Source organism: Anser brachyrhynchus (genome assembly GCF_964034855.1).
Source record: "Anser brachyrhynchus genome assembly, chromosome: 3".
Lineage (NCBI taxonomy): Eukaryota > Metazoa > Chordata > Aves > Anseriformes > Anatidae > Anser > Anser brachyrhynchus.
Window position 1 is genome coordinate 42,246,131 of NC_137696.1, and position 27,926 is coordinate 42,274,056.

At 43.8% G+C, this 27,926-nt stretch overlaps 1 protein-coding gene and 1 long non-coding RNA gene across 2 annotated transcripts; one reads left to right on the top strand and one right to left on the bottom strand.

The window, feature by feature from the left end:
• Nucleotides 1-591: 591 nt before the first annotated feature.
• On the top strand, nucleotides 592-8,202 carry LOC308192814. Its single transcript, XR_013949137.1, has 2 exons — nucleotides 592-7,799; nucleotides 7,918-8,202. It is a non-coding gene; the product is annotated as an uncharacterized lncRNA (long non-coding RNA).
• Nucleotides 8,203-13,651: 5,449 nt separating this feature from the next.
• On the bottom strand, nucleotides 13,652-27,427 carry DESI2 (desumoylating isopeptidase 2). Its single transcript, XM_080586741.1, has 5 exons — nucleotides 27,006-27,427; nucleotides 20,391-20,463; nucleotides 18,478-18,571; nucleotides 17,626-17,767; nucleotides 13,652-15,718 (listed from the first exon to the last, which is right to left on the bottom strand). The coding sequence occupies exons 1-5, from the start codon at nucleotides 27,042-27,044 to the stop codon at nucleotides 15,485-15,487; spliced, it is 582 nt and encodes a 193-aa protein (XP_080442867.1). The 5' UTR covers nucleotides 27,045-27,427; the 3' UTR covers nucleotides 13,652-15,484.
• Nucleotides 27,428-27,926: the final 499 nt, after the last annotated feature.

Here is a 27,926-nt window from a genome sequence, read left to right on the forward strand (position 1 = left end):
AATTCAAGGTGTTTTTTTTTTTTTCGTTAAGTGATAGGAATGACTTAATGTCTTGCAATACTTAGAGCGTTAATCTAGCAAATAAATATTTCTATATATGATGAGAATTTTGCTGCTTCCTGAGAAGGATCAGAGATTAAAAACTTGTTACTAGTGTTTTTGAATCCAGTATTTTTTGCTCTCTTTCTGATGCCACACTGTGACCTGGCCTCAAGTCTGAGTCAATCTGCTGGTGACTGGCTACCAAGGGCTGTTACCTTCTGTCAGATTTCAATTTTGGAGACTCCTAGTTTCCCAGCATCAGGTGCTGGGCTAAAATCACTAATCTCTATGAATTTACAGACCACCTGATGCAACACAGCCTGGGGCAGAAGCTGTTTTTGCTCTGAGGTTTGGTAGAGCAGCCGGAGCTCTCTGGGTGCTGGGGCAATTGTTCCCAGGGGACTGGTGGGATTTGTGTGCGCGCTCTGCACCGCCGTGCTGCTGGGGAAGCCCTCGCAGTCTCCTGCTCTTAGCGGAGGGTTATTATCCTCACCCATGCCATTATCCTCACCAGCAAGATAGCCGGCTGCTCAGTAAATTCAGCTGCAGAGCTCTTGGGCACGGACATCTATGCTGTGGCTGCTGATCTGTGCAGAGGGTTTTCTTTATTTATGCTGGTAGGGCTTTTTTTTCCCATAATTTCCCATGCTGACAGTTTTATTTTCCTAGCATGTCAAACTGGTGCCTTCTCAGTACCTCTGCAGGAACAAGAGTAGAAACTAAACATACACTTAATTACTTCACTTATAAGCTGTTTAAAATTCTTAGAGAGTTGGATATAACTGGTGTCTAAGAGATGAGTTTTTCTGGTCTGCTAAAGCTAAAATGACCTAACATCAGTCGTGGTAAGTTATTCTTCCAGTTTTGGAGAAGTGTGTGTTGGCAGAAAGCTGCACTGCTTATTTCATCAAATTCTATGCTTCTAAGACAAAAGAGGGGCCATTTCTAACACGAGGAAGGGAAAGGAGTGCTTATTTTGATGAATGGTCCTTCAGAGTGCTAGCTTAGGTTTATGACAGTGTAATTCTGAATAATAGTGTCAGTTCCATCTGATTCCCACCTCGTCCCTGCTCATGGGAGTGACGTGTACGTTCGGATATTTTATGGTTTCCGTTTTACATTTGTTTACCTCCTGTGAGGACACTTTAAATTAGTTGATCACAATGATTGTTGTGATACAGCTGTTTATCTTAAACCCACCATCTTTTCAGATACTTGTTCATGAATATTTAAAAAGTAATGCTGTTCAAAGTTTTTTGTTGTTGTTGTTGTTGCTGGTTTTTTTTCCAACCTAATACATGCAAGTCTCAGATTTATTTGGAACATATTAGATGTCTCTTTAAAATTTTAATCTATAACTGGCATAATTATCTGTTCTGACAAGATCTGGTGAAAGAACAGTCCCTAAAAAGAATTTCAGGCACTGTGCTGTTATTTATAAGTCAAATCCTGAAACAGTTCCCACAGCCTCACCGTTTATTTATTAGATCTCCCCTAGAAAAATCGGGGCTGCCAGGCATTCAGAGGAGTAACATTTAAGGATTTTGATTTAATTTAAACTTCAATAACCAACAACTCCTTAGTTAGCAGGGATGTGCCTAATAATGTCACCTGTCAGTGTGCTTTTAAGTGAGTTTGACTTTGAGAATATAACTCACCAGATCCAAAGCTAAGACAGGTAACTGATGAACTCCTGCAGATTTTAGGTGAGAAAAGCACTAAATTTTGACACTGGTGATATCCACGTGCATTGCTTTTTTTCAATTAATTCCATATTCATGTGCAATTTTTGTTTATAAAGAATGACGTACAGACTGATTTTAGTTCATTTTTAAAGGCATATCAGCTACAAACTGTCCAGAATCTTCAAATATATATATATATGCTGGTTAAGCCTAAATAGTTCATAATTAATACAGCTCAGTTTATGGAAAGTTTCTAGAATTCATTTTAACATACGTGCCCTGATATTTCACCAAAACACTAAGCTCTCCATATCCCTGTAGCCTTCTGATAGTTTCACATTGATTGAGGTTGTTAGTGATTTTGGGGGCAAAAAGAGGTTAGAGTACAGTCACTGGGAATTTTGACAAGTGCTATCATATCATGTAATCAGTACAGAACCGCATCATTCAATAAATCCTGATTTCTTGTCCAGAAGAAATTGTTATGTGGCCTCTCTCCCAGTAACAACGAAGTTAGCATTAAATGGCACTATGTACTCGGGAAAAATAGGTCTGGAAGGGATTCTGAGATATCATTTTGTCCAGCTTCCTGTCCCAGGGCAAACCCAAATATTCAGGCCACATTGCTGACAGCAGTTTGTCTACTGTCCACCTTAGGGCCTCCAGTGAGGGATATTCTGCAGCCTCTCTGCTGCTCTTTCCACAAGGAAATGCTTCCTGTTGTCTTTCTTATCATCTTCAGCGGGGTGCTTGGGAAGTCGAGCAGATTCCTCATCCTCATCCTTATCCCCATCCTCATCTTCATCCTCATCCATCTCCATCTCTGTTCATTAGGAACCACATGTGGCTGATTCAATTAAAGATCTAGCTCAATCTAAAGAGCTCCTCACATAGAAACATAAAAACCCAACAGCCTGTTGGTAATATCCAGAAAGGAAACAGCAGTTTCCTTCTTCTTGGACTCCTCCTAGTTGCTCCCACAAGATATGAAGTTCTCTGATCCCTATTGTGGACAGCTGGGGAACAGAGAAACGGAGAAGCAGGAGTCATTTGCCCAGAGCTGTCTTGGAAGTATGGAGTAGAGAAAAACTCACACAAGTCCTTTCTGCCTCTAGCATCCTCCTTGCATAAGTACACTTACAGGATATCATCATAAATGAATGCCTCCATAAAATACTGATGTGAAAGAAAGATTAAAGTACCAATATATTTAATTTTTAGTACCAATGTTTATGATCCTGTTGATGCTGCCTGATCCAGCTAACGTGTCCGAGCAGAGTCAGTCAGACTGCTAGGTAAGCTGTGATTTGGAGAGAAAGGTACCTCACCTTGTATGTCTTCTATTTTGAGTCAGGCTGGTTGGGGCTGCCAGCACGGAGCAGAAGCCTGAGCAGTCTGAGCAGAATTGCTGCAGGTTGCTTTGTTGGCCTCCCCGCCATCTTCCCAGCAGAGTATTTGGCAGAGTTTTGCTTGTTGTTGAGTGATTTTTGTGCTAGTGGAGCTGTGGCTGCATTAGAAAGTAACTCAGGGCAATGGGGGGACTGGATCGGTAGATAAAAGTAGCTGATGTTTGTGTGGTTCACCTCACATAAATTATGAAACGCGGTAGGCTTCACTAGAAGAATTAACGACTTTCACATGTACCTTAGAGTCTCCAAGCAGAGAATGGATCATTTGTGATGTTACAGTGCCCCTTCATGTCACAGAAGATGCCACACCTTGCCTTGTTCACAGCACCATGACCCTGTACAGAGTGAAAAAAAAAAGAAAAAAAGCCTATGTTGTGTTTACCTCTGGCCTTACCTTATGCAGTGTGGAGGCTGAACATGCGTTTAGTTGTCTTCCTGCCAAAGGGTGGACCCTGGACAACAACCGCAGTGCCAATCTTCCCCAAAGCCTCTAAGCTCTGGGTAACCTGCCCTCACCAGCCTTGGGCACACTGCCCTGCTAGAGAGAAGGAAGCAGCCCAGAAGGCTCAGATGTTTTGCCCAGGAGAAAGCAGTGGTGGAAGACTGCTGTTGTGCTGCTTTATGAAGAGGTGACAGAACAGGGGAAGGAGCTGGAGCCTTGTTTGCTCCAGTGCTCCTTTAAAAGGAGTTGATGGGAAATGCGGTGGTTGGAGAGAAGCTTGACAATGGCTCTTCAAGCAACAGCCACGAATGGGAAATTTGAGAAAGGCAGGGAGCTAAGGGGTGGAGCTGGTGTCTCCTGCCCTGGAGGGTACGAAGGAACTTTCTCAGCTATGAAACTTTCTCTTCCCACTCCACAAGCAAAGGCTTTGTCTGTATTTGTCCTTGGACCATGTTCTCTGACCCTTGCCAGGACCCCCAGAGAGTAAGCACACTAGGAAAGTGTGTATCTCTAAGCAAAGATCAGACATGTAGTTACAGAAGTTGGCCAGCAAAAGCGTTTGAATGCTACGAAGACTTCTTGGTGCCACCATAATGTTCTGGTTCCCTCTCAGCAGTGCTGAGGCCCTCCTGCAGATCTCACCATTGATATTCCACGGTTAGGAGGTGACACACTTATTACAGGCTTAGCTGATCTGTTCAGAAATATTCAGCTTAATTCCCTTTTAAAGCCCCCTCCTACTTCAGAAACTATTTTAGAATAGTATTTGAAATTCCCCAGGCTACGTGCCAGCAGATATTGACCAAGGAAGTTCCACCTGAGGGAAACGTCTTCTAGTTACTGAAAATGAAGTTGTTCTCACCTGTGTGGTGCCCTACACAGAGGAAATGAATGCATGAGTCAGATTCAAAATAAAACAAAACAAAACTCCCTTGTTTTATCACTCATAGGACACATGGATTTCATATTTAGTTGCATATTTCATTTGCTTGGTTTGCCTGCACCAATTCTGGGCCTGCCAGCCCCAGTTTCCTCTCACGTTGCTGAGGATACTCAAGTCTTACTGCTATAGGACAGCAGCTGCGCAGCAGCATCAGTGAACTAAAAAAACACGTTAACGTTGAAAAGATAGATCTACAAAGAAAATGTTCACTGACCCTATCAAAAGCCCACTATTGTGATCCAGGATGGAGTTCAGCTATCACTGTGTAATTTAGATCAAATTGGATTTATCAATGTCTCAGACAATTTTCAGTTAACAAATTGCATAAGATGCACTTTACAAGGCTGCTGGGTGATTTTCCTGTACTCTGTGTGCTGGTGTCGAAAAAGAACACTGGGAACCACTTCTGAAACCCACTGTCCCCACTCCCATGATGACTGCAGGTCAAGCAAGTTCTAGACTGAAATTTGGCTTGAAACTCGATGTGTTTGGCTGAACAATCTGTGTCAGACACGAGCATTTGTATGTATACCCTAATCCAAGGGTTTGACTAACTCTGTGGCAGCCAGAAGCTGTGGCAGCAAAGCAAAATGGAAGCAAGGCCTTGCAACCTGGCCAGCCGGTGCTGCTGCCTGCGTGGGGAGCATGAGCCAGCCAGCACTGAGCTGGCCTCACCCCGCTCTTCCTCACGTCTCTTCACGTGGCTGTCTAAGTTGTGTTTTATTAGAACAGAAAAGTAATTAAGTCTGGCAACACAACTCTCTAGACTACCACGTGAGACAGAATACAGAAAATTTTGGAAACTATCCCCTGCTCTGTCTGCTTCAGATGTGAGCTGGGAAAATTCAGAAGGGAGTCTGGGAAATGCTACATGACAGAGAGCTTACTCAATCCTGCAAACCCTGTCCATGCCGAACAAGTTCTTTTCAGGTATACCTGAGTTTCATTGTTACCAAGACAGTAATAAATCACCTGGAAAAGCACCTTATGTTTGGGTGGCTAAATCAAGAGGGACCCAATGCAACTGTATTTAGGCAACTGAATCATGCCTGCACTGTCCAGCAGCTTGAATCAGAAGAACCCGAGCCACAGCTCTGTACATTTAATCAGTCTTATATGTTGTATATCTATTCTTCTTTTGCTGTCTTCATCTATGGAATGACCACCAAAGTTCTTTTCAATCACATTGTTGGCAGACTAAGCATACATGTAAAGTCAAGTCATTACCAGCACCACAAGGCTGTTTGCACTGTCTGTGTATAAATGCCATATCGAGGCATTTTCTAAGACACATGTTTCTCCCATAAAATACCATAGCTGTTTTCTTTAGGGTTTTATTCCTCCTTTGATGGACTATTGACCACCAAATTCTGCTTCTTAATTTAGCATCTAATTGCTTATTAGTCATACTGTAAATTTCTTTATGGCTTCAGTTGCAGAGCTATAGTAATTAGTGTTTATGTTCCTGAGGCCTGCAAGGCAGCGCTTTAGCACCGCACAAAGAGATGAAACATTCCACAACAGAGCAGGGATTGTGCTCTGAGGATTTCTCATTTTATCTCCTTAAGTTTTGTAGAGCCTCGCTGTGGGAGTCTCTCCAGAAACGGGGTCAGGGGTAATTCGGTAGAGTCATCCTGAGTAGATTTCACAGAAGAGATGCAGAAAAATGTTCATTTATGATCATGTAGCGTTCTCTGCATGAAGGAACATGGACTGTTCTCAGTAATGAACACTTATTAGTGCCCTGGTGTTTCTCTTATGAGGTGAAATGCTTCTCTGTATTTTTGTGGAGTCTTTCCGCTTAAAATTTGATCGAGTAATTAATGATCTGTAGGGAAAGTTAAGCTTTTTAAATGTTGCACTTTCTCCTGACCATTACTCCATCAAAGCCTGGCTCGGTTTGGTGCCATTTGTACCACTCTGACCCATGCCTGCAAGAGGCTAGCGGGGCCTCGATGTGCTGGGGCCCTGCTCCCTCCTCCTCCTCCTCCTCTCCCCTGCCTGGGCCTTGCGATGCAGCGCCCATTTCTGCAGGTTGTCTTGTGGACCTGCAGAGCTTCTGGGGGAGGCCAAGAAGCACCTCACCACAGCAGGGGAGAAGATGGCCGGGCTGCTGCCCGTTGCTGGCCCCTCATGGCAGACAGGCCAGCCCGGGCCACGGGGCCGCCTGGGAGCAGTGTGAGGCGTTGTCATGGATGGGCCAGGCCAGGGCACTGCTGCCTGCAAAAGCCAGCCCCCAAACTGACGGGTTGAGGCAACTGAAAGCCACCAGCTCATCCTTTTACCGTCCCTGGTAGGTTTGTCACGGCTACTTCAGCATTTTTAGAGCAGGCGACTCAAGCTAACCCAGCCTACAGCACAACCACAGGAGTTTTCTCAGAATATCATAGGAGGTGGAAAAGATCTGGTCGTGGCTGCACACGTGCGTTTGCTAGCAGGCAGGCAGGCCCACGGCTGCAGCTCCTGCCGGTACGAGCGCAGGAGGAAGGGGCCAATCTTGCGACAGCACACCGCCACAATGGCCACATCTGTCCTTCTACCCTGCCTGTCCTTGCTCCATTTTCACATACCCACATTGTTTGTGCCTGTGATGTGTTCAAAGGCTTCAAAATGTTCAGGGGGCAGCAGCCTGCAGGCAGTGCCTCTCCCTGCCTCCCACCCTCCTCATCCCTCCCCATCGCACCCCCCAGGCAGCTTGTCCCACAGCCAGGCAGGAGAGCAGCAGAAGGGGGAGGAAGGTCTCAAGATGCCTTCACCCTCCTCCCACCCCAGCAGAGGTGGCAGGGTTTGTGGCCTGCACTTTCACAACAAGGCAGAGGCTGTTCTTAGATGGACTCAGAGGGTGGCTCCAGCTTCCCTGAGAAATGCTGGGGGAGGAAGGGAGTTAGGAATGGGGGGTGCAAATGGACCATGCTCCTCCATCTCCATCCTGCTGCTCCCATCCCAGAGGTATTTGTTTTACCTTTAAAAAAAGCAATTCTTTTCATACCCAGAGCACAGCCTGCAGATTTGAATCCAGATATTTGAAAAGCAGCGCAGAATTTTGCCCTGACTGTTCAGTCTGAATGCCGCTTTGAATGCAAACGTCCCCTGTTTTTGGAGCCTTTGACCTGAGGTGTTTCCTTCACTCTTTCATCCTGCTGCACAGGGCGTATTCCTGTGAGTTAAGCTGTTAAATGAGCGTATCTCAGAGCAATACCGGGCTGGTGTGTACTGTGAGTGATCTATGAATGCTCCCAGTATTCTCTCTCACTGCTGCACCAAACTGACTGCTCTTGGTAAGTACCTTCAGTCATTGTTCAGGTGTTTGTCTCCCAGAAAAATGGAAGATTAAAATTTATGGAGTTGATCCACTAAAAATTAACCTACTTCAACATGTTGTTTTCATGCTTGCAGACACAACTTAAAGTCAACAGTGGTTTCTGGTGGCAGAAGGTGACCTGGGAGGTCTGCAAGGAGGGACAGAGACAAGGTTCTAAGGTTTTCCTGGCCACTAGGCACACACTGTGGAAGCTGCCACTGGTGGAGATGAAACAAGAACCTACTTCTGCTGTTGCTGGTACTTCACATTTTTCAGTAAGCCTCCCCCAAAAATAAGGAGAAAGAAGTATAGAGTAGCACCTTTCCTTGTTTCTGCTGCGGTCTCTTCCCAAGTGGATTAAATGAGCTTGAAGCAAGTAACAGTGCTTATTGCCAAAAGCAGTCGATTGTTTCTGTGCTCATTATTCATTGCATGTCAAAGCAAAAAGCCCTTGAAGATCAGCACAATCCAGCGAGAAGCTGGATGCTCCCTTTCTCCCTGAGGGATGGGCTCCATGCTCCCATGCCCACCCCTGCACCCACCAGCACAGGGAGCGTGCGGCACCCTTTCCTGCAGGATGGTGTGTAGCTGGGGCACCAGCCAGAAGGCTAGGCTGTGAGTGGGGAAGCAGCACCCTGCCTTTAAACCTCTTAATGTGCATGGAAGCTGTAAGGCTCCCAAAGGGCAAAGGAGCTTAAAGAGGTGAGAGCATCCTCCAAGGCTCAGGAATCCCCCAAGGCATTGCTCTGCCAGGGCAAGCTGCCTTGGGAGACCTGCAGGAGTTCGGGTGCCTTGCTGGATCTTGCTGATTTTTTTAAATCTAGGAACAAAAGCTGAAAGAATCACACACACAAAAACAAAAATCAGTCTCCTGTCTTATGGTTCTTCCTATCTGCCAATGCTATTCAGAGGAGAGAAACTGAAAAAGTTGCTGCTGGCACAGTATTCTGGTAGGCAAGTATCTGGTTCAGTACTGGCAGAAACCTAGGACAACAAAACAAGACAACTTTGAAGTCATTACAAAGAGCAGGCAGATTTAGGCAGTGCTTTAAGTTGAATTTTGCTAAGCATCGTGTGGACTTTTATTTCCACTTAATATAAAAGTCCAAAGCATGCCTGTATAATAGTAAGTGGGTACAGGAGCTGCGGAGCCTATTTCTTCATCAGTTCTTGTTCACTGTTTTTACTGAACTTTCCAAGTCTCTTCGACATAAAAAATAATTGACTTTTACATTTGCATTTGAGCTGGCTACATTATCACAGGATCTTTCTAGTCCTTTCTACTCAGCTCATATTTGCTTAATGGCACATGAATCCATTTGGTTGAAGCTGGCATTTTACTGCAGTATTAGCTAGCGATTCTAACAAGGGGCTGGGGTCTGAAATTTAAGATGCAGAACATCTTTTAGGAAAAAAAAATGGAGGGAGATTCCAATGCTCTTGAAAATCCTCACTTTTAGGATGCCGTAGTGATGAATGAGCTGAAGTATAGAAGAAAAATAAACTCAATTCCAGCTATTCAAACACTCACCAACTCCTTCCAGGCAAAAAGACAACAAGCTATTGTGTGCTTGTGCTGGTACGGAGGCAGAGTTTCCCACAGGCAAATTAGGAAAGGGAAAACCAGAACAAAACCCACAAGCCTCAAAATCCCAAGCAGGGAACACAAGTTATTTTCTGTACAACATGATTTGTGTTGTCATTAGGTGGTTTTAATAGGGCTTCAGTCTTGTTCTGTGAGGAAAGCCCTGGCTTTGCTTGAGCAAACAGCAATGACCATTCCGACCTGGGAAACACGAGGGAAGCAGCCTAACCCACGTTCACCATCGCACTGGAGCACGTAGTGGGAGCAGTCTCCTTCTCCTCCCACTCTCTCCTACACTCTGGGGGTTGACCACGTTTAGCTAGGGCCCAACCAAACTTGCCTGTGCCCAGCCCAGCAGGGACACATCTGACACGCGCCATTTATCCTGCCATAAAGAAAGACCTATATAGGCCGTGCTGGGACCAGACCTGAACCCCACGAAAGGTGCATCCCAAGTCCTGCAATACTTGGGCATCTTGTTTGGGTTTGTAATAAAGGTGAAAGGGGTAAGGAGGTAAAAAAAAGCTACCTGACAAGGAATCTCAGACTTGAAACTGGTGAGTTTACTTTGACCAGTCCCAATGGGGCATAATGTGAAGTCCCTGTCTTTCAGTTTCTTCAGTTTCTTCCAGAAGATGATGATAGTGATTTCTTCTCTTTTAACCATGTGGGGCAAGAAAAAGCATGGCGAGTAATCGTCAAGCACAGCAGGCTCTGTTATGAGGATCACAGGATTAACACACCGCTTTGAAAAGAGCAGGAGAGCCACTGGCCACCCACCGATGGCAGGAAGGGCATTAGCCCAGCTCCACCTGGCTGCTGCTGCTGCTCAAAGCCACCCTCTGGTGGCTGAGCAGCAAGGCCAGTGCTGGTGAGAATAACCTCCCTCCCCAGGGAGACTTGGGATAGCTGTAGCCCTCTGCCTTCCCCAAAGCAAATTAAGATTGCACCAGTGCAGGAATCTTGCATTTTGCCATGTGGACCCTGTTTTACTTTGTGATATGCTAATTTTTGTGGGCCAAACCATTTGAGAAAGAAGGGATTCCTACCATAGTCCACTAGAAAATGGAACTGTGAAGGGGTCAGTTGCTTCCTCAAAGTAGTGCTACAGGCTTCCTTGGCAACTTGTTACATTGAAAGGTTCATTCATTTTTATGATCTGATTTAGATCAAACCACAGGACATTAGGCAAATTCAGAAACTATTCAATAACCATTTCTAATGCATTAAGTACCCTGAAGGAAAACATTTATACTAGTGGAGCAATATAATTAAGGGACCTCTAGACATAAAAAGCTTTACCTAGTGAGAAGCTGTTCCAATAACAAATTTGCAATGTAAACCTTGCATACACAAAGCAAGTTTTAGAAAATGAAATCTCATTTGAGACATTTCTTATTTCTCCAGGAACAATTCAGTTAAACTCAGCTGCTCACCCATTAACAAAAAATGCAGCACGTTTTGCGTACTGAACGCCTTCCCAGAGTGGATAAGCACTCTTGGCCACTGGATGTTGCAGGTGTTTGTCTAGAACAGCAGCACAGGCCATGCTATACAAACACCAACCGCTTTGCACTCAGTTTCAAAATTTCAGAGCAGAAAATCCACATACAAAACAGATCCGTATATTCACATCAGCGTCAGCTGAAGTACTCAGTTGGATTTGTCAAGTTTTGTTTCAGTAAGTTGAAGTTCCTCAAACTCTCCTGCAACTTTGACCATGATTTGGGTCCAGTAGCAGGTGGACAAAGGAACTGCTGCGTCTCAGCAGCTTCTCTAGCAACTCACATCCTAGCCCATCCTTAGCAGCAGCAGCATATGTGGAGACACCAGGCTCAGAGATGTTCCCATCCTGTTAAAATCTGAGCACCCGCTTGCCTCCTGCAGCCTCTTATAAAGTAGAGGCTGTATGTCTCATTAGCCCAGATCTGGCTTCGCTGGCTGGCTCACTGCGTGGCTGCCCCCTTGTAGCCCTGAGGCTTGTGAGGAGCAGCCAGGAGCCCTGGTGCCCACAGCCTTGAGCAGAGGCATGGCCACAGCCCCCCAGAAGGGTGCAGGGAGCCAGGCTGAGACCCCGCTGCAGACCTGCTCTGAAACAGCTTGGCAGCTTTTTAATTAAACAGCCAGAGGAGTTTTTCCAGCCCGTGCCAGTGCTGGGACACACGACCAGGGGCACTGCTGCTGCAGGAGTGGGTGTAGCGCAGGCTGCAGTGGCTTGGGTACGTGTTGCTCTTAGCACTTTACCACAATCTGGGGACCTTTGCTGTGCCGTGCTCGCAGGAAGTGGCAAAACACAGGCTCCGCACTAGCTGTCAGTAATTCACGAAATTACCAACAGCTGAGCCATTTAAGGCAGCACTCCGTGTTTGCTCTGGCTGGTGCAAAAACAGATACAGATCTGGGCTCTGGAGCACGTTTATAGAAGGTGGCACATAATACCGGCAACATGTCCCAAGCATACTCTAAGTGCTTGCATACACCAACAGCTGTGGTTGACACACCAAACATGAAAAAAATTGAATTTAGTCTATTAAAAACTAATGGCTTTTAACAGTGCCTTAAACAAACCGAGCCACCCAAGTCAGAATATAGCCTATAGCTTAAGTAGCTATAGTACAACTACCCAGTGGTTTCATACCTCTCAAAACATCAAAACTACAAGTCAGCTTGCACAGCACTGATAAAACGAGCTACAGGTACCAGGAGAGTAAGAAACACAGCCAACTCTCTTTTTTATAAAAGTATTTTTAATAAACTGATGGATTTAAGATGCTAGACAACTTGTTGCCGTGTACAGGTAACAAAAGTCAAAATTCTTTGAATTTTATACAAATACTATGTAGTATTGTAAACTTGAATACAAGTTTACCAAAAATGCATCAGTGAATATTCAGCTTGTAACCAACTTCCAACAGTGAAAATTATCATGTATCAATAGTGATCAGAATTGCATTGCAAATTTTAGAAGTAATGCAAGTATATTTTTACCAAGCCACTCTGAAGTTACTGGTGCACACTGACAGTACATTGGATTTTTTTGGCTTGCTGAACAGAAAATGGCATTTAAATAAAACGACCAAGTTAAAGAATACACTACGTATCAAAAGTACTATCTTACAGAAAACTAAACAACAACGAGAAAGTAAACAGAGCAGAACCCTGAAGTAGTGAATTATTTTTCTACCCGTTTTGATGGAAAAGACTCCACAGGTGTCCAGCTTTCTCACAGCATTTTGGAGTGTCCTAGTCCTAGCACAGTGTGGTTGTTAGTAGACTAAAGTAATCCCTGCTTGGCAGTAATGCTGGTGAAAGGTAACTTGTTCTATTGCTAACAAATCGGAGTAACCACTGGCAGGGTGACTTCTTGTAGGCATCCAGCAGAGGCTGAGTTCACAGCACATGGTTGAAGTTACAGTACCACTTGCTTCGATGCAATACCCAACAGCCTTCAGGGTTCACGTGTCAGTTTCCTCACAGGATTTACAAATGGATGGTATTTAAACAAAAAAAATGGAGCATAAGACAGTATTTTCACCTGTACAGCTACCAATAAAATGAACGTTTGTTACAAACTTTCCAGTCTGCTTTATAAAAAATATTCTTAGTTTTACTTCTAAATAAAAACTGTGCTGTGATCTGTCGCTTTCTTGCATTGTACATGCTGTAACTGTGTGGGTTAATGAAGGTGTAGAGATTTGTGACCTAGAGCTCTGGATATATTAGAAGCCTAAAAAGCTGGTTTTGGTACATAAAAGTTAGGTAGCAATGAAAATTCATTCTATTTATTTTTCCTAAAGCCTAGGAAGAGCTACAGTACATTGCTAGATCAGTGGCCTCAACCCTGAGCTGAAATAAAGGACCTGCCTTGACCAAGAGACTTAGTCACATTCCTACCACAGCTGCACAGGAGAGACAAAACTTATCTGTGGTCTGTCACCTTCGCTGTAAGTAGTGTGATCTTTCCTTCTCTAATGCTTGAGAGTTGACTGGAGACCACCATGTTCATTTTCACAACAGGGAAAAAAAGAACTCAAATTCAGAGATTCAAGTTTAAAGAAAAAACAATCAGGGAGAGTCAGTATATCCAACTTCTGGAGACCAAACAGATATCGTGATAGACTTGTCAGTCTTAAGCATTTCCCACTTGGTAGAAGAGATTATAAGAACACGTACCAAAGCACAGTTAGCAAGACTTCTACCATTATCCCACTCTTTCAAGAAAAAAGTAGCACTTGATTTTTGTCCCCCCCCCGAACTGAACGTTAGCATTTCTTTCTGTCACTACAATGTACCACAGATCAGTGAAAGCTTCAACCGTCTTAAAAATGATGCAGCCCAAAGGCTAGCAGAAAGACTTCTCGCTCATTTCTAACATGAATTGGAGTTGGCCATCATATGAATTCTTACTAGCATATAACCTACTGCACCTTCCTGAAGGGTTCAACGGCACTGACTACACACAGCTAGGAGAGTACATAACATTAAGCATTCTTGCCTCATAAGAGGATTTTTTTCCCCCTTTTAAGGAACAGAAACTGTAGAGTCAGTATTTCACTTAATGGAAAAATTAAACCCAGCAACAAATCAAAACCAAAGCTCGTAAAAGTCATTTATACTTCTAGTAATGCACACTTCTTTGAGAGCTGATCAGTTTACAGATGTTTTTGTTAGTTTAAGGCAGCAAGTCTTACAAAATACACAAGCTCACCTCCCTCATGTTTGTGCTACTGTATCCTTATGTGCACAATAGAACCTCACTAATTTACACTAATAACTGGAAGAACCATTAATTCCCTTGGTAAGTGAACAAGAATAAGGCATTCCATTATATATTCTGATCACTAATTATAATTCAGCTCTAATTATAATCTACCAGCAAACATACTTCTGTGTTTTAGAAAATAGCATCTCTTACCTTCGGATATAATTATGTGTGCAGATTAGTGGGTTCTGCTGTGTAAACACGCAGGTGCATAAGCAATTTTCAGGTTTTTCTTCATTACATCTGACAAGAAAGTTAATGCCACAGACAGAAACTGCGGGAAAATAAATTAGGATTTCTCTATAATTTGTGCGAATCTGCACGACTGGGCAGTAATATATAAGTAAAAAAAAAAGACACTAATGTTTACAAACTCAAATGAAGCAAAAGTCAGCAGCAGAAAGCAAGGCCATTCCCCAACCATAAATGGCTTGTATTACACTGTTCAAACTACATGAAGGAAAAAAAAAAGAATACAAGTACTAACTTTTATATACAAGTTTTAAATCAAGTAAAGCAAACAGCAAAAAAAAAAGTTGTTGATGCTTTCAACAGGTGATATTTACACGTCTAAATCCTGGCTGAAGTAGACTGTAAATACAGACGGAAGTTAGGATGCAAACTACATGGCTAAGTAAAAAAAAAACATTAGGGATCAATGTGCAGTGTAATGAGATAGAAATTTCCCTTCATATGTGCAAAAATCCACAGTTTCATTAATGTAGAGGTCATACTTCTTCAGTAAGAGATCTTAGACAAAATCAGTCTCCCTACATCCTGGAATCTACCTGTTTACATCAGCCACTTTAAGTGTACAGTACCCTGTTCGCATATATAGTATTCAGCAGTTTGTACATTTCTCAGAAATTTAAACTTCACCTGCCTTAAATCTTGAAAACAAAGGGGAGAGTTCATCCAGGGCATAATACTACTGCCTTTGAATTATACCAACAGTTAATAAAACACGTATTCTCTCTTCTTCCATGGTGGCAGGAGTCCTTACAGGACTTGTAAACAGTAGTACACCATACTGTAAACAAATAATTTAAGTTCTGCTTTATACAAGATGTTAGGTTAACTCAGGTCTATCAAACAGGTGAAAATGAAAAGGGTGGCTTCACATAAAATCCTTCCCTTTCCTCCCAGCAATTCTTTTCACTACGTAAATAATCCTGAGCTGAAACAGGGGCTGATGAGAGCCGTTTTTGCATATAAAAACAGTGTTCTAGAGTCAGCTCTCATGTTCTGTCAGGAAGTCAGTTGCTGGAGAGATTAAATTGAAGTATTTCAAACCATTGTAACTTTGGAGGAGGACTTATAATTTGGTGTGACGTCCAGTTCTAGACCCAGATGCTGAGCTTGCCAAGGAAGCTGATGCTGCTGCATCCTCGGCTTCCTCCAGCTCCTCGTGTAGCTCCTGGCTAACACTAGACTGGAGGGCTGCAGGAGTTAGCCATTCCTTCGGCAGGCAGCTCTGGAGAAACGGTATACAAGAGCTGAAGTAGGCGAGACGATTCACCCATCGTGGAATCTCTTTTCCACACAGAATCTAGGGCGAGAGGGGAAGGAAAAGATTAACTTATCTTCTTGGTTCAGCAGTGACAAAGCTACATTACTGTAAAGAGAAAGCAAAGGCTGCAGCAGTCTTAGATTTATGCATCACAAACACCACTCAGGAAGCACTCAGCTGCACTAAGACAACTTGCTCCATCAGTAAAAGCACCAACCCAATTTGCAGAGACTCGTTTTCCACTCTAAGTTTGACATGTGGTCCTGCTTTTTTTCTGAGGGGTAGAACATGGGGGGTGTATTTTTATTTTGAGTCCTGAAAAGCCCAACCACCTTGATCTTTTTGAATAGTTTCTATAAGAGGCACGGAAATGAGTTAAGGTTTATTTTGTATTCACAGACAATTCTTCAGAAACAGCAACCGAAGGAGAAAGCTCACTATTACAGACGTGCACCCTGAAATCAAGCAGTCAAAAAGACAGTGCTAATATTACAGCTACGTGGAGTAACACACACAACCGAGGATATTTACTATGATGGCCTCTGATGACTTTGGAAAAGAGATCACTATCTCACACCACACAGGCTGCTAAGATCACTAGAACAAGAGAAGCAATATAATACAAAGCTAGTTTCAACCCCTCAAAAATATATAAATTTGCATTAAATGTTTGTTTTTACTACACAGCAGTCATTAAATGTTTTCATTGTCACTATTCAGGGAGTGACCTATTTTATTTAACTGCCTCCATGTTCACTTCAAGCATTACTTATTCCAATGCAAATCTGGAGAAAATCACAGCTAACACGAATGTTACTCTGCTAAAACTGAATAGCATTTTATTTGTAATTATATCCCTGGTTTTTAGGCAGCTTGAACACTAAATAGGACATGAGATAAAACAGAAACGACATGATCATGCAGTTCAAGAGTATGGAAAATGCCTGGCCATATTGGGCAGATGTCACGTCAACTGCAGCTTCATCAGTGGGCCACCCTACTTATTTGTACCAGTGCTGCACACGAATCACCCACCTCAAAATTTTCCAGCACCAGTGGAAGATCAAACAGACTACATAAAGCAAAGGCTATACAGTAAGTGTGCCATTAACTGTTCCTTTTTTTCTCCTCCTCTTTCTCCAGGCTAGTTAAGTTTTATGGAAGTTAGCCATGGAAAACAAAGCCATCCCTTTTTCGGAAGGCCTCAATGACCATTAGAATAAATTCTGACAAGCACAGGTTAGCAACTACTAATGAAAACGCAAGTGCCATTCCCCTCTTTGTCCTGGCTTATTTGTTCCTCACCCTTCCTCTTGTGTTGGTACAAGCATGTGAGTGAGCAGGCACTCAATCCTACTTGCAAACTGGTAAGGTTAAAATAAAGCTGAGAGGGAAAAGCAAAGCCCAGTCAGTTCCACAACCAGATGCTTTTGCACACCCACACAGGTATCTACATGACCAGGACACAGGTGCTGGCAGAGGGATAACTTGACAAAAGCCTCTCAAACAGCAGATTCATCTATGAAACTTCAATGCTTTTGTTATTCTTTAGTAGTACGTCGTAACTTTAGAAATTATTTTCAGTGTGAGGGCTCTGTGAGGGAACACTGGTAAAAACAGCATGTGGGTCTGTCTCCTGTAGTGATCTGTGAAGAGTCTGAAAAGGTCCTGCAATCCTGTTAATACCTGCTTTACTAGGTCTCTCAATTAGGAATGCCTCCCCCCCTTCTGGAACTCAAACTACATGTAACAACATTTAGCATTTTTGGCAGCATAATCTTGCATTCTGGACATAAGCCCAAAAATCTGAAGAAATGGTGACATTTACCCAAGGTAATAAAGATAAGACACTGGAAATTATGCCAAACAATCCAAAGGACAGGAAGGAGATGACGCTCTGTAGCCACCTGGGATGCACCTTTCTATAGACCCTTGTGTTTGTTTACCTCAGATAAAGCTGAAGAAAAGTGATTGCAGTTTTTGTGCATTAGGTGATAAGCATTTCCTTTGAATTCTTTTCCAAGCTCTTCTACTATTTTTTCTATGTCATCTTCCATAAAGTCAGTACTGCCTAGAACCACAGCCTCTCTAGAAAGAGAAACAGAGAGATTAGAAGATGATCAGGCTTCCATAAAATAAGTAGGTAACTGTTCTCAAAATGCTCAAAAATTACCCTACTGCAGGTGGGGAAATCTTTCTGCCCTCCTAGAATAACATACTTTTTTTTCGCTATTACATTTTACAGCACCACTTCCATCTTACATGAGGTTATTTTCTTGCTGACTGCCCACCTGTATTTCACTTAAGTTCTCTGCAGCTTAACTCACAGAAGTGCAGGCTGCCATTTTCCCCTCTTCTCCAAAGGATATTGTTTATCTGAGACAGCTGGGAATCGGTAAGAGTTTGTAATGCAAGGAAAGTCAAGACAACCACACTGAGAAACCAGAAAAAAAAAAGACATAGATACCTTGAAAAGCAACACCTTTACTTTTGTATAAAAATTTCACTACCTTGAAAAAGTTACCCCATTGTATATATGGTATGAATAATAAAAAGCTAGCTACAAGTCCACATAATTTATGCACAGTTAAGTAATTTAACGGTATGCTCAAAATAATGGTTTTTTTTTTTGCTGTCATCACCTTTTCCCATTTTTCAAAGAAAAGAAAACACACTATTATCTCACAAAGTCAGAAATCCTTGGGTACCATTTAACACACCTATCCTTAAAAATACATTCAACAAGCTGTCTTTTTAACATACCTTCTCAAAAACAAGAAAATATATATTTTTCTTACTTAAATTTAAACGTTTCTCCTAGCTCGGAAGCATTTCCTGGTGAAATTTCAAATATTCCAGAAAAAGGGTATGGATGACCACCATAGGCAAATTCTGAAAAAGAAAGCTCAGATTAAAAAAATAACAACAACATAAGATGACAGTAAAGAACAACAGACCTCATCAACTGGTATATCAATTGCAAGGATCTTCTAGTCGATGAGAACTTCACAAGGATCTAAACCTAGAAACCAAGGCAACAAACGCAAAGAGCTGGCAAATAATAGTTTTATTAACTTCGAAGTCAACTTAATTGAAAATTGACAAAAAGCTTCCTATATCAGCATACAGGCTTAATTAATAAGCGTATATAACTGGTAGGATTTTCAATTTAACTTTTAAATCTTCACTTATACAATGAAAACAATGTTTTTTACATGCGCTTACCTCCAAAGTCTACTTAAATATTCACAGATTAGGGATTCAAAGTACAGCATCCTCAAAGGTCTGATGGTATGCTACAGCAGTACGCATTGCCAACTAGTATTGGCCTAAAACGTTTCTGAGTTCCTTGATATGCAAGAGTTAGACTATCCTGTGTTCTTCTCTAAGAAGAAAGTAAACCAGTGCACAGATCTGAAGTCTGCATATAACATCTGCTGGCATAAGCCCTTACAGTTCATGAAGGTATCAGTGTGCTTTAACTTCCTTCTGCGTCTGTAAGATAACACACCACACCACACCCAGGGTATAATAAAAAGCTTTAAGCATGACTTCACACTTCCTTTCCTAAAAACTTGAAATACATCATCCAAGTCTAGCATTCAGCTTTGTGGATAACCTTTTTTTACAACAGGTAAATAAATAAAGTTTGAGGTACTGTGAAAAATGCAAGTCATTGTTCTAGCAGGGGCACAACCTAATATGAGAAAGCTGTTACAAGCTGTACAGGAAGGGAGACGTGGATTTGGCACAGCTCAAGGACTGGGTTTCACGCACAGCACTACTAGGAGTCAGGCCTTTCTGGTTTGGATTAGAAGAAATTCAAAAACGTTTTTAACGGTAAGCCTTGTATTTCATCAGCTCTCCATTCCTCTGACAACACTTGCAAACCCAGTTACAACGCTACTATTATGGTAGCTGTAACACCTACAGCTTAAGATACTTTGCACAATGGGGTCTTTGGATCAGCTCACCACCTCTGTTGCTTCTCCTCAACTCCAAACACATTCCAAAAAAAATAAAAAAGAACTCAAGTATATGTAAATATATATTTAATCAGACTACTTTTAGCAACACCATCACCTCATAGAGTGGTTTACTGCTAGGCATGAACACCTCAGACCTGAGCTTGCACCCCTTCTGGTCAGGACTGGAATTGAAAGTGACCTACGTAAATCAGGAAGCTGCCTCCCAGAGTACAACCCACTGGGCAAAATCAGAACATATTGCTCTATTTATCAGCGGTGTGTCTTTTGTAAATAAACAGTATGCATGAGATACCTTTTAAATAAACTCTCCTTAAAACAAACAAATCTACTAATAAGGAATGGACCGCAACAGATCAGTCTCTATAGTTAAAAATTAACTCCTTGCACAAGTGCTGGCAGAATACTAAAAACCATGATCCATCACGCTTATGTGAAGCATACATTTGTTTTAACAATAGGCATTTCTAAACCCAAGACAAATATTGCTCTTTCTATTGGAAAAAAATGTACATTTTTTCATAGTTACATAGCTTTACATAAGAATACAAGATGACTACCAGATTATAAGTGGTTTTTTTTCCCCAGAGGCAAAAGAGATGAGAACTTGAAAACAACAGGTTTCAGGAGCCAGACTTCCCTCACTACCCAAAACCCATTTTTGTTTGAATAATACTGTTACTTAAGACAAACAGAAGAGTAAATGATGGTTTTCTTGTACATACCTCGGCCATACACCTCTATACCTGAATGGAATACTCCAATTCCAAGGGAAGAAGTATACTCATTCATCCAATACTGAAAAGAAAGAAGAACAAAAAGGCTCTAGTTAGTTTCCAATACAGATTTGTCTTCTCACAGCACATCGAAAGCATAAAAGCCAACCACAAAACAAAACTGCATGACCCATTTTTTTTTTTAAACAGGAACAGAACATGCTATTAAAATTCCCCAGCTATACACAGTCAATTAATTCCATTAGGTTTTACTCGATGTTTTAGTGCTGTCGCTGCCTGTCAACCAAGGAGACCACATTTGGGAGAAATCCAAATCAACTTTATTTGTCAACAATTTAAAACTTACAAAAGTTTTCCACTAGTTGAATACATACTGGAATCAACTACAATAATTTGGCAGGAGCACTTTTTTTTTTTTGAAAGAACATCAAAATGTAGGACTAATATACACACACCAATTGTCACTTTGAGCAATGACCGTTTTTGCTTATGACCAGATGATGACAAGACGCTCAGAGATATTTAAGATGAAATTACCTTGTATTACGTCTTTGAATACTCAACTGGTAATCACCGTACAATAGCCTAAACTCTCAGACTCCTGATGTATCTGTCTCCATACATCAGGTGCAAGACCTTTGCATACATCCAGTATGTGTTCCTAGCATATCACTTCTATGATAAAAAACAGATTACAGCTGTATTTCAAAATTATCACTTCCTGGGTTCTTTTAATTCTAACACATACACCACACTCCCTCCAAAAAAGGAAAAGGAAAGAAAAAAATTCCTTGGCACTATTTTCTATTTAAAAAGCAGCAGCAGTGAGTGCCTATCAGGAGTTAACAATTATCCTCAACACCATAAAGGCATACAGAGTTTGAAAAAATAAAAACCTCAAGGTTACTGACTTTCCTTGGCTCTATCACCACCTTCAAAATATCAGTCTCCAAGGAGCAAAAAAATTTCAACCAATTGAAACAATTTCAAGAGGAACCTCAAACAAAGACTTCAAAGAAAAAAGTCTAAGCAGTGTTCTTAAAGCCGAAATTGACTAGCAAAAAAACCCTCTCAAAAATACATGAAAAACATTATTTTGTCAATTACTCCAGTAGTGGGAACTTTCCTCCCAGGTCACCCAGACCTGAAGCACACTGCGCAAGGCTCTGCAAATCAGACTTCAAAGAGTCAGCTGGCAGTCAGGATACAGACCGAGGCAGCATCCTCAGCAAGTTATTATTTGTTTCGTAAACAGGAAGGAGAAAAATCCATCTTATTTGCACAAACTGTTGACACAGTAAGCGCTTTCTGATGTGAAGTCACTATTAAAACATCACAACTGATGATACAAATGTAAAAGGTTACAGATGTCACACTGTTGATGTGTACTAACGGGTTGGTACGTTAATTCACAGACATTTTAGTCATCCTGGCATTTAACATGCAGTTGGAGAAAAAGCCATTTTTCCTCCAGTGAGGAATCACTTCTCACTAAGTTTTGGACTGAAAAGCTGTTCATGAAAATAAAAGGAAGTTAAATGGCAAAAAGAGCAAGTCAGGCCAAATGTTACAAGTTTTCAGGCATCAGAATTGGATGCATTTGGCTTTTACAATCATCCTTATCCATATTGTCAAACCTAGAGTAAGTGGTCTCCCAAATTCAGTTACCCGCAGTAGCCAAACAACAGCACCCCACTTTTTCCAGCCTAAACTTCACAACAGTGCTGCAGGCTCCAGACTTCAATGACTAAGGATTTTATGATCTTGTCTCCAGCCATGCCAGTTGTGGGAAATCTTGTCAACACGATTTAGCAGCAGGCAGGTCTTGCTCCTTATGTTTATCGAAAGCTAGCAGGCATTGAGATCTGTGGATACAGTTTGCTTAAGAGTGAGCTTCACAGTCGGCTTTGTTAACAGATCACTGTGCTAGTGAGCGTGGTATGGATGACTACACGAAACCATCACCTTAATCTGTTTAAAGGCTTCCCAATTCTTTCCTTCCTCTCCCCAGACGAAAAAGCAGAGTGCTCATCCATATGCATCTAATCAGACTTTTCAGATCAAGCTACCTCCAGAAATACACTGGGTTAGATTTGCTCTGTATAGAAAAACAGAACAGGGAGAACATAAGAACAAGGGACGCAAGGAGAAAGGTAAGACTGCCCAACTAACTTAATGAGTTTGTGAGCATAAAAAATAGGTTCTGTTCATTGAAGTGAAATTAAAATCCACAGGAAAATTCAAGAGATTCTCAAACATAAATCTGCTTCAGTTCTGAAGCCAGTTTTCCTCACTTTCCCAGCTCACCATTCCAAAACAGTTTTAGGCTTATCCTTACAAACAGAACTGTTGGAATATTCAACGTGTAATTTGTTAGCACAGGGGAAAAGGACACTTGCCTAGAGAGAGTACGTCCAAATCACCATAACCTCAAACGGAGCCAGAGAGGGTCCTTCGTACCGTAGCCCTCCACAGGCCACCCGCTTTGCCAGGAAATTCTGTGTCTAACCCCTGGCCTCCCAGTGCCGCCTGCACCTCACACACACCAGACCCGTCACTGGCACACAAGGCTACCGCAGCTCTCTGGCAGCGGAACACAAGTGACACGAGACATCCCGTAAGCGCTCCAGCAATAACACTAGTTTGCTACCAGGCAGGAAAAAACAATTATTCACTCCCCTCCCCTCTTACAGCCCTGTGAAATCCAACACAGGACAGGCAGACAACAGGAAAGCGGCTCACCGAGCTGCCTCAGCGATCCCTACGGAGGCAGAGCGGACGGGGAGCTGCCGCAGCAAGGCGTGCAGCAAGGTCAGCGCCATCCCAGCAAGCAGCCCTTATCAGCGGCAGCACTTCGGTACGCGGGGCTCACTAGGCTCCAAAAACTGAGCAGTGGTAGCAAATTTAACAAGTGTTAGCAGCTTGAAAGAAGTGCCTACAGCACTTCACTTAACACTTCCAGCAAGAACCGAGTAGGTTAACTGAAGAATTTCAATAAGGCAGAATTACTTTCCCCTAGGAACAGTAATTAGATCTAATTATTACTTAATCTGAATCAGTTATTGGAAGGTGGGTCACATCCTCTCATTGAGCAAAATGCCTTATCTCACTAAAGAAAGGAACACGGGAAAAATGCAGCTTCCAGTATGCTGAATTTGGCTGCAGCTGCCAAGATAACATACAACTTACAAAATAAAGACTGCCCATAAATGACATATATACAGCTCGCTGGTTCAGCAGTATGACAAACTCTGGAATCCCGAACTGATCCCAAAAGCTACATCCTTGCTTTCATTACACAAAACAGATTCCCTTCATCTAGTTTTGATCTGAATTTCACCACAGTAGAACGTGTAAGACCACAGTCCCACATCCTCAGTATTTTGCAGTCAGTCAGTCCTGTGAAACGGGGATTCGTGTTTAATATTTTTGTTGATACACACATTAGACAACTATTTTTCTATGTGCGCAATAAAGCCATGTCACTGAAATGAAAAACACATTAATCCCAGTGCTTCAAAAGTATTTTTGTTATGCTCTTCAGAGCTTTCATTTATGTTAATACTTTAGATTGTTATAGCTTTACAAGTGAAAAAGAGGATGCTACTTTGGCCACAAAAAAGCTAGAATCCTAAAAAAAAAAAAAGGCAGTTTTACTATATTAAATACTCCAGTTCTCAAAACATAATAGCTGTTTTCTTATGACCCTTTTTATGATAAAAAGTTTTCAAAGGCATGAACAAAAGCACATAAACATGCCCTTAAGTTTCTTTCCCTCCAGGAAGTTACCACTACAAGAAAGTAAGCTCTCGAGCACAGCACACACACCCCTCCTCAGCCTCTGGTTTTATCACAGGTTTTCTTCTTCTCAAATGCTAAGGAAAGCAGAGTGTACATGCTCTGAAGTGAACCAACTCAGTCCTGTACAGATCTCCAGCAGCAGTGAGGTCACCCATTAGTCTCCTGCATATGTAAGTGGCTTTTTCAGGAACTGAGCTACAGCTAGCACCCAGGTTAACACGAAGCTGTTCCTACAACTGCTGAAGCTACAGCAGTGTTGATTCTGTCAACAGGTGACTAATATTGTTCTCTCGCTCCAAAAAACCAAACCAAAACAAAAAAAAAAAACACACTCACCAAAGCCCAACCTCCCCCAAAACACACCTCAAATGATGTGAAACGCCAGAAGTGAGAGCAGCAAACCTGTGAGTGCCTCAACACACAACTGGTAGCCTTTGATGAACAAACAGAACTTCAGAACAGCTGTAATAAAAGATTTGTCCCTTCTCCCCCTCACACTTAGCGCTCCAAATGATGCATTACCGTTGATTTCAGTAGGCTTTCTTCATGTGGTAACAAACGCTATGCAACATGAAAGTCAGGCTTTAGTTTAAGCTCCTGCTTCAAACCAGTTTAAAACGGACTGAGACATAGTTTGTGAAAGAGTTCGAGGCTGTGCACAGACAGTGGCTTTCAGACACAGTCAGAAACTCAGTTTTTCTTTACAGTCAGAAGGAAATCTGTTTCTCTAGCTGTCATTATAAAACAACAAGCATAGCTGAAGTAGGATAAAGAAATATTTTGCTCAGGCGTCTCAGCTCGGTATGTATAATTTGTGGTGATGTACAGCTTCGACAAGTACCACAGCTGCAGACCAACGCACAAAAACCCACCCCTGTGTGACCAAACATCCACTAGTAAGCCCGCTTGTTGCTTGCTTCTTTTGGGCAGCGAGCGCTGACCAGAGGTGGTGGCTTTGCAGACTCCTCTACTCCTTGCTGCCGGCAGAGCCCTCCCAGTCACAACAGGACAGCTGTCAGAGCCCTCTGCATGAACCGAGGCTGGTTTTTATGAGCGTGACCTTCCTGTTGCTCCCCCTGCTCCTGTCAGACCTGCTAGGGGAAGTGAGTAAAACCCACCACCAGACTCAGCCCTAGAAGATGCAGATTCCTGCAAAGATGTCCCAAAAACAAGTGACAAAGCGTTGAAGCAGCACTGAAGCCACCCCCCTCACCCAAATGCTCTCACAGCGAGAACGGATTTTCTCAAACACCATCACATCACCTTCTAGGCAGGTGCTTACACGTGAGGCCATCTCTTCTGTTAGTTTTCATGGCTGCCTGTAAGCAGGGCCCAGGCAACCCCTGGCACGCCACGCACGCCTCTGCGAGGACACTGGATCTTCCCCGTTCACAAGTCAGAGGTGTGTCAAGCCTCTGACTTTGAAGATAACATCTTGTGTACGAGTCTTGTACAGGGGAAGAAACAGGGCTTTACTTTCAAGTATTCACAGTTAATATACATAAAAACAGCTCTTTTAATGCTAGAAGAGCTCCTCCTGTGCACGTTTGTAAATTGTAGCCCAAAGAAGTCATGCATATCCATGTCATAAGCACCCATTCTCCTTAAGTCTCCCATTAATACTGCACGCTGACTTTGTCATAAGGCATCACATATGTGCACAACCAGGTGAGCAAAACCCCGCTTTTTGTCTCTCTGAGGAGTCACAGTGACTGGACTGCTCCCGTCTCCAGTCTCCCCCCCCCCCCATTCTCGGAGAGGAAGGAAAACCAAAGCAGGACCAACAGGTTATGTGTGCTGGGGACAGAAGTCAGGCACGGGAGGTGAAACAGGGATTCCTTTGGCAGGGACGTTATTTTCTTCCGCTCCAATACTTACCATAGAAACCAATGACGGGAATCAGACTAGCTGATATCATCTAGCATATAATTTTAGTTTCAAGTGAGACAGCTCCCTGTTAACTGCTAGTAAACACTCCAGCACTTGAGCCTGAGTATTCCCAAGCACAAGGATGCATTTTCTCTCTGCCAGCAATCAGACTCTACGCTATACACCTTTGCCCTTTCAAAACACCAAAAGTTTACTTTAAAATGGTGGCAGTAGCAGAAGGAAAGCCTATCCAAAATAAACTAAGTAACGCAGACAACGTTGTTACTTGAAGCTAGTTGTTAAATTTTACTGTCCCTGTATCCCTGTACCAGTTGACTCAAAACATGGGCAGACAAGAACTCGTGGCACTTGTTCTACTTTCCAGCGATTGAAAGGCATTAGCGGATAATATTTTCCTAACATTACTTATCCGCGTGGCCTGTGCTGTGCAGGTACTTACACCTCATTTGTTACCATGGCGTTTGAGCAGCTTCCAGCCGAACCCACGACAACACAACAGTTGCCGTCGGTGTCACGGAAAGATTACAGGGAAGGAGAGCTGGAAGGTGAGCTCATAGGACCGCAAACCCGGCTGAAGCAATGCCTTCATTTCTGCCAAGTTTCGCCCATACCAAAGCTGTTCGGGAATTACCGTCTATTAAAAACAAGACCCACCGACGGCGCGCCAAGCAACTTTTATCCCTGCAGAGCCAGCGGCCACCCCTAGGCACCGCGCTGCTGGCAGAGGGGCCCGGCGGGACACCCCCGCTGCTTTTAGGGCCGCGAAGGGCAGCGCTTCCCGCGGCACACACCAAACTTTCCGTGTGGAGCCCGGGGGCCAGACCACGGGCATCCACCGGGCCCCTTCCCTCCCCCCCGGGAGCCCCGGGGGGGGTCACCCCTACCGGAGAGGAGCCCCCCGGCGGCGCTCACCATGTCGTAGACGTTGAGGACGACCAGCTGGTTCGCCATCGCCCCGCCGGGCGGCTATCGCGGCGCGGGCACCCCCGGGGGCCGCTTCCTCCTCGTCCTGCCTGTTGCTGCGGGGCGGCGGGGGGCGGCGGGCACCATGGAGCCGCCGCCGCGGCGGGACGGGGACGGCGCCTCGCCCGCGGCCGCCGGCGGGGCCGGGAGCGAGCGGGCGGGCGGCGGGGGGGGAACGGGAACGGGGAGCGGGCCCCGCCCCGGCGGCGATAAGGGAGCGGGGCGCAGGGGAGGGAGGGAGGGAAGGAGGGGAGAAGGCGGCGGCGGGGCTGCGAGGAGCGAGCGGCGGCGGCCGCCGGGCAGCCCCCTCCGGTGGGCGCAAAATGGAGCCGCTGCGGCCCGCCCCCGCCTTCCGCCGGGGCTTGGGGACTACAGCTCCCGGCGTGTCCCGCGCACGGGCACCGCCTCCCCGCAGGTGTGCGCAGCGCCTCCCGAGCCGCCATCTTGTGGCGCTGGGGGCGAGGGGTGGGGGAGCGCTGGGGCCCGGCGCGGGTGGAGTTGCCAGTAAGAGGAGAGATGTTTTCTGTCCTACAGCGCCTAACCTGAGGCGCAGATTCCGTTTACAACCGTATAAACTACTACATAAAAGGTGCCCTTCACAATAGGATGTCCCCTTGAGAAGGAGGCGCTGCAGCAGGGAGGACATACCTCACCCCACTAGCATTCTGGCTCCTGGTACCCTTTCTGGCAGCAGATGTTTAGGTGTTTGCACCCTTTTTTCCCAGCTAAAAGTCCTCGTTGCTGGTCAGCTGCAGTGCCCCGGGGGGGGGGGGGGGGAATGGTGGGAAGAGTCCTTTAGCATGCAGAACAGCTCCATTCCCTCCAGTACTACAGAACTGAAGCAGACAGTCACGAAAGCATCATGGAACC

Coding starts and splice junctions, on each gene's coding strand:
- DESI2 (XM_080586741.1), bottom strand. CDS start 27,044: ATGGCGAACCAGCTGGTCGTCCTCAACGTCTACGACATG. Junction 20,464..27,005: donor TCCTCAACGTCTACGACATG/GTGAGCGCCGCC, acceptor CTTTCTTTTCAG/TATTGGATGAATGAGTATAC. Junction 15,719..17,625: donor TTTCTTCAGCTTTATCTGAG/GTAAACAAACAC, acceptor CTCTCGCCCTAG/ATTCTGTGTGGAAAAGAGAT.